The sequence below is a fragment of the Canis aureus genome, chromosome 4, assembly GCF_053574225.1.
Source record: "Canis aureus isolate CA01 chromosome 4, VMU_Caureus_v.1.0, whole genome shotgun sequence".
Classification (NCBI taxonomy): Eukaryota; Metazoa; Chordata; class Mammalia; order Carnivora; family Canidae; genus Canis; species Canis aureus.
This window is the reverse complement of record NC_135614.1, coordinates 34,224,418-34,234,424: the sequence shown is the minus strand read 5'-3', so window position 1 is coordinate 34,234,424 and position 10,007 is coordinate 34,224,418. Positions and strand designations below refer to the sequence as shown.

At 58.0% G+C, this 10,007-nt stretch overlaps 1 protein-coding gene across 2 annotated transcripts; it reads right to left on the bottom strand.

Moving 5' to 3' along the window:
- Positions 1–1,516: 1,516 nt before the first annotated feature.
- GPR15LG (G protein-coupled receptor 15 ligand) lies at positions 1,517–9,178 on the bottom strand. 2 transcript variants are annotated; one of them, XM_077895228.1, is made up of 4 exons: positions 9,022–9,178; positions 6,873–6,962; positions 5,774–5,944; positions 1,517–1,893 (listed from the first exon to the last, which is right to left on the bottom strand). In XM_077895228.1, exons 1-4 carry the CDS (start codon positions 9,089–9,091, stop codon positions 1,808–1,810), a joined length of 417 nt encoding a protein of 138 aa, XP_077751354.1. In that variant the 5' UTR covers positions 9,092–9,178; the 3' UTR covers positions 1,517–1,807. The 2 variants fall into 2 exon arrangements, with proteins under 2 accessions (XP_077751354.1, XP_077751355.1); XM_077895229.1 differs by having other exon boundaries at positions 5,774–5,941.
- Positions 9,179–10,007: the final 829 nt, after the last annotated feature.

Here is a 10,007-nt window from a genome sequence, read left to right as displayed (position 1 = left end):
ACACACATGCATATGCACACATACACCTGGGGATGCACATGCACATGCATACACATAAATGCACATGTGCACACATATGCACACATGCATGCACACGTGCACACATGTACATACACATGCTTGCACCTGCACACACGTATCCCTTCTGCAGCTTCCTCCCCTCGTCCAGCTCAAGTGTCAGCTCAGTTTTCCCTTCCCTCTCGGGTGCCCGGTCCTCTGTGGGTGCCCTGCACTCACACCGTGGTGCCTCTCAGCCCCCGAGGACTGCATTTGCTCACGTCTGAGCCTCGGGGCTGAGTGTGACCCGTGCTGAGTGTCACCCAGGGCTGCCGTGTGACCAGTGCTTACCCTGGGAACGAGTGAGTGGGTGGTGAGCCAGCCCGTGAGTGCAGACTCTGACTGGAAGTGACTGGCTTGGCCTAGAACCAGGTAAGGGCTGTGGCTTGCCCTGGAAGCCCTGAGCCTTGCACCCTGCTGTGGGGGCGGTGGGGAGGGGCTTCTCACCCTGGGGTGCCAGTGCTGGGGACTCAGCTGACAGGGAAGCTCTGCAGACAGATAAGCCTCTTAGACCTGGGCCATCTGTCGCCTCCAGCCGCAGCCCTAGCTCACGCGGGCACACACTCAGCCCCGGGGGGGAGGGTAGGGAAGGCAGGGACGCACCGAGCCAAGCCAGGCCCTTTGTGGGGACGTCACATCCACTTGTGAGCTGGGTCCCGGGCTCTGCATTTTGCAGGAAAGGGAACCACCTTGCCCAGGTCACAGGGAAGATCCTGGGCGGGACTGGAATGGGAGCCCTGGCTGTGGGACCAGGCCCCTTGCTATTGTTAGTGGCCCTTCCCAAGGTTAGACGTGGCTGGGATGAAGGGGTGGCCTGCAGGACGCGCTCCAGGGCCCGGCTCTCCTAGGGGAAAGCCGCGGCTCACACCCAGTCCTGACTTTCTCAAACGAGGACGTGCCTCGCATTGTGGTTGTTTACTCATTTGCTGTCTGTGAGCTTGAATGTTCTTTCCGGCGCACTGACACGGGGGAAGTTCGGAAGGGGTTCCCTCGGGGGCCGTCCGGTATAGGACGCCTAGAGGCTTCGTGCATCTCGGGACGACGGAGCCTCTGCAGACTCGGTTGCTGCTCTTGGGGGCCCGTCACCTTGCACCCCGGCAGCCCCAGAAGTGTCTGGATTTGTAGCTGCCCCAAGTCACAGGGGAATCTTGACCGTGAGCCCTCTCGGGGCCGGGTGGGGACTGAGGCCGGGTGGGCTGAACCTGAACAACCCTGAAAGTGGGTGGCGAGATTGGGGCCTGGCATCTGGAATAGCAGACCTTTCTCAGGGCCCTTCCTGTCCAAGGTGAAGCCCCCCCCACAACATCCCAGCTCATCGCCATGAAGGCGGAAAAGGGCAGTGAAACCCATTGGTGCCGGTGACGGAAGGGTCTTTCCTCTCTGACCTTTACATCTCTGAGGCCAGCACGACCCCGGGGAGGCGAACTTACTGGTTCAAGAGCACACGGCAAGACAGGCATTCCAGAGTTTGGACCTTTGTATTCATGTCATGATTTCCAGAAAATTCTGGTTCAGGCTTTTCTAAAAGGCAGTATGGGCACAGTCCAGGCTGGCAGGCAAGACATGGTGCATCTTTAAGAGAAGAGGCTCGTGGTTCACCGGCAGAAGCTTCCATGGGCCAACGCTCTTGACGTCGTTGCTATCGGGCCCAGCAGCGAGAGGTGCATCCTGGAAGATGCGAGGCCTCTGGGCGCCTCGGCCACTGGGCGTGAGCGGCTGGGCTGCGTGCGTGCAGCCGTGTCGGGGGGCCTTAGACTTGCGGGAGAGCCCCCGGCACCACCCACTTGTGGGGCTCCGGCTTGAACTTACACGGTCTGCAGATCCTGACGGGGCGCCCTGGGAAGGAGAGAAGGTGCAGGCCAGGCAAGAGCCAGGGACGCGGGCAGACGGCGGGCCCGGAGACGAGAGAACACAGCTGAAGGTTCTAGGCGCCAAGAGCTTTTAAACGTCAAGGTGAGAATCCGAGCGTATCCGCTTCCCGGAGGCCCAGAAGGGGCCTTTCATGGCAAATGGGACCGGCTCGGGGTATAGTCCCGTCAGGGAGAGATGGAGAGATGGGTCTTATCGGCAGAAGATGGAGAGAAGGGGCTAAGGTTTTTTTTTGGCGGGGGGGGGGGGGGGCGTGACTAAGGGTCTAAAGTGGCTCTGCCAAGAACGGAGTCCACTGCAGCTGCCTTCTCCCCGGCAGCACCTCACGGGCGTGGCGCATCTCAAAGCTATGCTTGCATCCTGACCCACCAGCCCGTTTATGGGAGGAACAGTCCACAAGAAAAACAAAAATAAAACAAAGAACCCTGCATGCATCAAACGGTTCTACATAGTTTAGTTTTGAATACCGGAAAGAAATTTCTGGAAACTAGCTGAATATTCCACGGTGGAGAAATAGCAGGTTAGTAATGGTACCTCACAATGGGACGCGGCTAGCGGTGAGGAAACCCGGTGAGTATGAGGACTGGGTGCCCATAGGAAGAGAAGTGCGCGGGATGTAAGTGTTCATTTTAAACGTGAAAAAGTAAGATATAGGGGCGCCTGAGTGGCTCAGCGGTTTAGCGCCACCTTCAGCTCAGGGCCTGATCCTGGAGACCCGGGATCGAGTCCCACATTGGGCTCCCTGCGTGGAGCCTGCTTCTCCCTCTGCCTGTGTCTCTGCCTCTCTCTCTCTCTCTCTGTCTCTCATGAATAAATGAATAAAATATTAAAAAAAAGAAAAAGTAAGATACAATAGAATAAAGCTGGGTACACCTGGTTGCATTTAAAAAAAACAAAAAACCAAAAGAGACACAAATGAGTGAAAAGAGTTGCTGAGTTGCTGTGATGAGATTATTCTTTTTTTTTTTTTTCTCCTTCTGTTTCCAGATTATTACTATATGCAAGGTGGTGTGAGGGTTGAGAATGCAAATCTGGAGCCTGAGTGTTTGGATTCAGAGCTCAGGCCCTACCCTTTACGTACTAGCTGGGTGGCCCTCGACAAGTGCCACAACCTCTCTGTGCTTTGGCTCTTCACCTGTACAAGTGGGTAGAGTAATAGTATCTAACTCTCAAAATTGTTGTGAGTTAGTCAGAGTAAGTACCATAACTGCTGTATATATAACCACTGGCTACAAAAAAATAAATGTCCTTATCATAATGTATTCATAGCCCCACACCCTAATCTTAAATCAGTGCTAATATTGGTGTGGCTTTGGGCTTTTTTAAAAAAAGATTTTATTTATTTATTCATGAGAGACACAGAGAGAGAAAAGCAGAGACACAGGCAGAGAGAGAAGCAGGCTCCATGCAGGGAGCCCAATGTGGGATTTGATCCCGGGGCTCCAGGATCACACCCTGGGCTGAAGGTGCCAAACTGCTGAGCCACCCAGGCTGCCCCTGGCTTTGTGTTTTTTTTTCTCCCTATTTGCAAGTGCTTTCATTTTCCAAATGTGATTGTCACAGTAATTTACAGTGTAAAGTAGTCTTTCATATTGATATCATCCTGTGAGGATTTTGCACCGAGTCTGATGGAGGATGATGGAGGATGACGATTTCCTGAATACTGCTCCCCTGCCCCCCTCCGGTCCCCAGGGCTCCCTTTTCTGGCTCTCACCATAAATATGGTGTTTGACTTATTGCAAATAAGATGGCAATTCTCCACCCTCTTTTGTAGCGTGACCTTGTGGCTTCTCCCACTAAGGTATGGGGTCTCTTCCTCTGCTCCTTCCATCTGGGCTGCCCTGGTGGCTTGCTTTGGCCAACTGAAGGCAGCAGAGATAACAGTGGGCCAGTTCGGAGGCCTCGAGGGGCCTTGGGTGCTTCCACTCCTAGGAGGAACCCTGCAGCTCCTGCCAACAAGCGTGGGCTAGCGTGTTGGAGGATGAGAGACCACGTGGAGGAGGGTCCAGGCGCCTGACTGAGACCGCCCCAGACCTGCGGGCCGCTGACCCCCAAACATGCGAGGGAGCCCAGCCAAGGTGAGCACAATGGCACAGCGTACCCTTGGAAGAATGAAGGAGTGGGGCTAATAGTCGAGGAACTGCTCAACTGACCCTCAGATTCATGGCAAATAAGAAATAAATGTTATTTTGAGCCACTAGAGTTGGGAGTGTTTTTGTTTCTTTTTAAGATTTTATTTGAGGGCAGTCCGGGGGGCTCAGCGGTTTAGCACCTGCCTTCGGCCCAGGGTGTGATCCTGGGTCCTGGGATCGAGTCCCACGTCAGACTCCCTGCATGGAGCCTTCTTCTCCCTCTGCCTGCCTTCTCCCTCCCTCCCTTCTCTGTCTGCCTGTGTGTGTGTCTCTCATGAATTAATAAATAAAATCTTAACAAAAAAAAGATTTTATTTGAGAGAGAGAGAGGGCCACAGAGAGAGCTTGAGCAAGGGGCAGAGGGAGAAGCAGAGTCCCCACCAAGTGTGCCCGTGTCCCTGCCTCTCTCTGTGTCTCTCATGAATAAATAAAATCTTTAAAAATTTTTTTAAAATGCCGCCATGAGGTGCTACTGTTCAGATCGATATAAACTTTTTACAGCCTCTGGAAAAGTTTGTTTGTTTTAGTAAATTGGGAAATTCAGCCTATTGGCCCTTCATTCAGCCTGTTGCTCTCTGGTGCTGGTTCGGGTAGCCCCGCGGGCCTAGCCCTGCGCTTACGGGTAAAGCGAGGCCCAGAGAGGCCGCTCTCCACGCGGGCACATGCGTGTGGCAGCTGCTGGCAGCTCGGGGACATCCTCTGGGCACCCTCGGCCGTTGTCTCTTTGGACAGGCAGGTGCACATACACGCGCCGATGTTGGGGAACCTAAGTCCGGAGGCTGAGGTGCCCCCGCCGGGCGCACTGGGCCCTGCAGCATCTGGCACACGGCCCTGGGTGAGCCCCAGGTGAGCCCCGGGTGAGGCCGGAGGGTGCTGCTGGAAGGAGGCCTGGGCAAGGAGGCAGGGGCTCCGGCTCCCCGGGGGGACACCGCTGGCCTCCTGCTCCAGGTGCCCTGGGCAGGGCTCCCGCCGGCTCAGTGGCAATAGAGGGGTGACTTATAGGGCACCCGGCTGAGAGCTGACCTTACAGGCATGGCCTCACTGGCTCCTTCCACAGCCTGCCAAGGGGACTCCATGGTCACGGCCCTGCACAGGCGAGGAGACGGCTCAGTGGGGCTGGGGACCTGCTTAGGGCACAGCTGGCAGGGGTGCGGCAGGGACTGCAAGCCAGGGGGCAAGTGTGAGGTCCTGGATGTGTGCGTGTTTTCGTGAGCCCCCACCGGGAACCTGCCCTCTGTGGAGGGGGCAGCGTGTGGTGGTGGAGAGAGAGGCGGGCACACCTGGGCTCCTGGCTCGGCCTCAGAGTCTTTCTGAGCCTCAGTTTCCCAATCTGTAAAAACGGTGACAACGCGTCCCTGGGTGTTTCCCAGGATCTACATGAGATCACGTAAGAAGGGCCCAATAAAAAGTTTTGTTTTGCCCTTTTTGTTCGGAGTCGTTGGCAAGTTTCTGCAATGGAGTCACAGTCTGTGCGAACAGGAGACCCAGAGGCAACACGGAAGCCATGTGCCCAGAGGAGGCTGAAGTGTTGAGTGACTAACAGAACAGCTGTTAGCTGGCGGTGTTTCCTGGGAACTGTGTGCGTGCGCACGCGTGCATGCGTGTGCATGAATGTGCACGTGTGTGTATGTGCAATGTGTGTGTGTGAATGTGCAGGTGTGTGTGTGCGTGTGTGTGCATGCGTGTGTGTGCATGTGCGTGCGTGCAGCCCTCACCTCTTCTTACGGCCCGTGGATGAGTCCATGCAGGGGCGGGTCTGGAGCCGGACGCCTCTCTCTTCCCGGGTTTGGTCTCATGGGCCCATCCTCCAGGCTCCGTGGGGAGCAGAGCTGCCCCGGGCCCTGCTCCCTCCTCTCCAGCCCTGCGTGTGGGGTGTGTGAGCGCTGCTGGGGTTGGCAAAGAGGGGCTGTCAGCTTCTCCAAGGAAGCGGCCTGAGGCTCCTCTGCTGTCCCTGCCCAGCCAGGCTCCTGCTGGGTCACGACCCCTGAAGTCAGCTGGGGGTGGCCTGAGGCCCTGGGGCTGGTTGTGGGCGGGCGGCAGGGTCCCCGTCCTTAGCAGCAGGCCTGCGGCTCCAGGCTGTGCAGCTTCCCCGGCCCCCCCACCCCAGGTCCTGCCCCAGCGCCCCCCAAGGCCCGCGGACCTCTGCGCTAACTCAGCAGGCAGCAGTGGCCCCCGGGCTGGGCCAGTGCCGGGGACTGGGTGCCTGCAGCAGGGCCTGTGTCCCTCACACCTGGGCCCAGCCTGTGGGCAGGTGCGCTCGCTCCTCCAGGCCTCCCCCGGGCACGGAGTCCAGCTGAGCACCTGTGGCCCGCCCCCCGAGGACCCTCCCCACCCCCCCCCCCGCCCCGCAGAGGCTGTGCCCCCCCAGGCCGCCCTGCCTGGGTAGCAGCTCCCGTGAACACCGCAGGCTCACCCGCCTCCCCGCCTTCCGTGGCGCCCCTTCCCCTCGTGCCTGCCGCTCCTCCTGCCCGAACCCTCCTCTCTGCATCCCTCCCTCCTGCTCCCTGCCTCTGTCCGATGCCTCCCACGGGGCAGCGGGGGGTGGGGGTGAGGTGGGGGGTGTCCTGGTACCATTTTCAAACTGCATTCTGTTCTTTCTCTTCACAGGACGAATTTAGTCCAAAATGATTACTTCTTTGATTCTTTTTGGGGGTGGGTTCTGTTTCCCCCATTAAACCAGAAGTTCCATGAGCCCCAGACCACACTACTGCGGCCCCTGCACGCGGGGCACCCACAGTGGGGTGGGGCCTGACCCACCTGTCCCAGCTGTCCCATCCCCTGGAGCCTCCTCCCACCGCGGGGTGCGGGGCTTACCTGTCTGGGTCGTCAGGACCGGCCTGGGAGCTCGGGTGCAGCAGAGCCTGCCACTCCAGGGCTTGCCAACGTGCTGGGACAGCCTCCTCCCTGAGGGTGGGCACAGAGGGCCGAGACCCCCCTCAGCGTGCAGGCGGCCCCCATGGGCCGGGTCTGGGAAGGAGCCCAAGATGCAAGGGTCCCGGGGCTATTTATTCGAGGAAACTCAGGACAGGCCGGGGGATCAGAGGGCCTGGGGAAAGGGTGGGCTCGGGGGTGATTTTTTTTTTTTTTTTTTTGGCAGAAATGACAAAAGTCAGTGCGGACAGATGCTGTCTTTGTCACATTCCCGTCTCCAAAAATCAGCACTGTCACTCAGAGTGTCTACGCCTGCGGACCCCGTACCCTCCCTCCAGCAATCCAGCCTCAGAAAATTATCTTAAACACAAAGACAGGCCTCATACACACATAGGCTTTCACCACGCACTTCACATGGTGCCAAGCTGTGAGCCCCCTACATGTCCAAGCATGAGATGCATCATAGCACATTTCCCTGATGGCAAGTCATACCTAAAAATATGACTTAAATGAACAACTGTGGGGCCTGTGCCAGGGACACTCCTAGGTGGATGGGAGACTCTACAGGGGGAGTTATTTATCCTCAATGAGTTGTCATAAGGTAGCAGTGGCCGCCTCTCCCCTACCCTCAAGTTAGAGGTCTAAGGAATTGCATTGCCTCGTGCTGTGGGGTCGAGGAATCCGAATCACTGTTTTCCGTAGGACACGTAGCGATGCTCACGGCAGTAACTGCAGAAGACAAATACTCCCTGTAGCCCTAGTGCTCGGAGAGGCTCACTGCTGACCTTGTGCTCTCAGGACAATCGTGATCATAAGTATTTTTGGTGATTATAATAATATGATGATTAAAAAAAAAAAAAAAAGAAGGCAGCCCGGGTGGCTCAGCGGTTTAGAGCCGTCTTCAGCCCACGGTGTGATGCTGGAGACCCGGGATCGAGTCCCACGTCGGGCTCCCGGCATGGAGCCTGCTTCTCCCTCTGCCTGGTCTCTGCCTCTCTCTCTATGTCTCTCACGAATAAATAAATAAAATCTTTTTAAAAAAAGAGAAAGTGTGTGATTATCTTGATCACATTCATTAACATTTTTTTTTTAAAATTTAAACATTGGGATCCCTGGGTGGTGCAGCGGTTTAGCGCCTGCCTTTGGCCCAGGGTGCGATCCTAGAAGCCCGGGATCGAATCCCACATCGGGCTCCCGGTGCATGGGGCCTGCTTCTCCCTCTGCCTGTGTCTCTGCCTCTCTCTCTCTGTGACTATCATAAATAAATAAATAAAATTAAAAAAAAATTTAAACATTAAAAAAGAGATAATGACCATGACCATATAGAGATACATCAATCTCAAAAAAACAAAACAAAACAAAACAAAACAAAAAAAAAGCTTGCCTGCAACATTAAAACGACATAAAGCGTTGGACATGGTTATCCTCGAGTCAGGAGGGTCATGGGTATTTTTTGCCTCGTCTATGTCTGTGCCCCCAACTCCAGCACGTGTCAAAATCACCGTCAGAAAGATGATACAGGTGAGCAGTGTCTAGAGGGTTCGGCAAGAGAAGCAGCTCAAAACGCAACTTGGACCAAGAAGGGCAGGAGAGCGGAGCGGTGCCCGGCACAGAGGCGCGAGGCCTCGCTGCTGCCAAGCACGCCCCGGCCCTCACACGCACCGTCTGCGGCACACGCCTGCCGGGCACGAGCCTCGGGGGTGTTCAGGCTCACACGGTTCGCTCACTCGCTCGCCCATTCATTCATTCAGTGCAGATTTACTGTCCTGAGAGCACTGAGGCAAGAGGGCGGCTCCCGCGCCTGCAGTGGGGCAGGATTGAGGGGTACGGACCCCCCCTTGCCGGGAGGCCGTGGGCTCGCATCGCCCCTACATCCCTCGTGCACGTCGGGGGGCAGGGGAGCTGGGGCTGTGGATGCCCCTGTGCGGCGCTGCCCCTGTGCACGGAGGTGCCTGCGACCTGTCTCCCCAGGCCCGGGCCCGCCCGCCCGCGGGGTTCGGGGGGGTCGGGGTGCAGCCGGGCCTCTGACATTTCCTGCTCCCAGCCTGCCCAGGTCCCGCTCAGGAGCCAGCGCCCTGGGGAGCAGCCCTACCTTCCGCGGCGAAGGTGGAGAAGCAGAGGAGGATGATGCAGAGCAGCCTGGAGACGACCAGCAGCCTCATGGTGGGGCGACCCCGGGACCCCACTGTGCAAGTGCAACCCGTGCCGCCGCCCGCATTTATGGGGCGCCACGGTGAGGTGTTTCCCGGGGGGCAGGGCGCAGCGTGGCATTCTCATAAAGGGTAGGGTCAGCCGCTCCCAGGAGGAAGCAGCAAAGCCGCTGTTGGAGGTGAGGGTACTCGGGGAGCCCGGCCGCCGGCAGCTGGGAAACTCCAGGGAAGGGCCACTCCCGCTGTTGAACGTTAACTTTTAGTGTCAGTAATAGTCCCCCAAGCGCAGGCGGCTCCCAAGGTGCGGCAGGGAGGGCCCCCCGCCCCCGGCTCCGGCCGGGGCCACGCTGGGGGCGCGGGGCCTGGAGCCGCATGGCTTGGCCTGCGGTCCCGCCTGGGCACCCCACAGCCCGGACCCCAAACCCGCCGTCGGGAGGGCTTCCCGGGGACGTGGGCTTCCCGGAAAGGAGGATGCGTGTGCCAGGCCGTGTGCGCCCTGCCCGGCGGTTAGGGATGCAGCTGTTAGGGCTGCGGCTGGGCCTGTAGGGACATTTAGGCTGAAACAGAAAGGCACAGCCTGAGCGCAGATGTGGAGGAAGGGGACACCTTAGGGGGTGGGCACAGGGGTGAGTCCCCCGATGCCCCGGGGCCCGTTTTGTGGGGCAGGCCATGCACTAGGCCTGGAGACGGGGACGCTGTGCCTGGCCTCAGGGGGCGCGCTGGGGAGGCACCGCGCGGAGATGCAGTCTGTTTGTCCTCCTGGTAGCATGTCTGTGCGTCCTTCTAACGACCTAATGGCCGTCTGGTCTCTGGCCTAGAAGGACGCCTGGGAAGACGTCGGCATCCGGTTCGGTGCCCGGGATCTTGCGGGTTCCTGGCAGCCAGGTCACACACTGCCTGCTGCCCGGGCCTGCCCCGGGGGCACCTC

Bases quoted from the DNA above. Each gene is read 5' to 3' on its own strand.
- GPR15LG (XM_077895228.1), bottom strand. From the start codon at position 9,091: ATGAGGCTGCTGGTCGTCTCCAGGCTGCTCTGCATCATCCTCCTCTGC. The intron at 5,945-6,872 runs GTAAGCCCCGCA...TGCCAACCCCAG, and splicing joins GGTCCTGACGACCCAGACAG to CAGCGCTCACACACCCCACA. The intron at 1,894-5,773 runs GTGAGGGCTGCA...TCTCCTTCCCAG, and splicing joins TCCACGGGCCGTAAGAAGAG to GGCGCCCCGTCAGGATCTGC.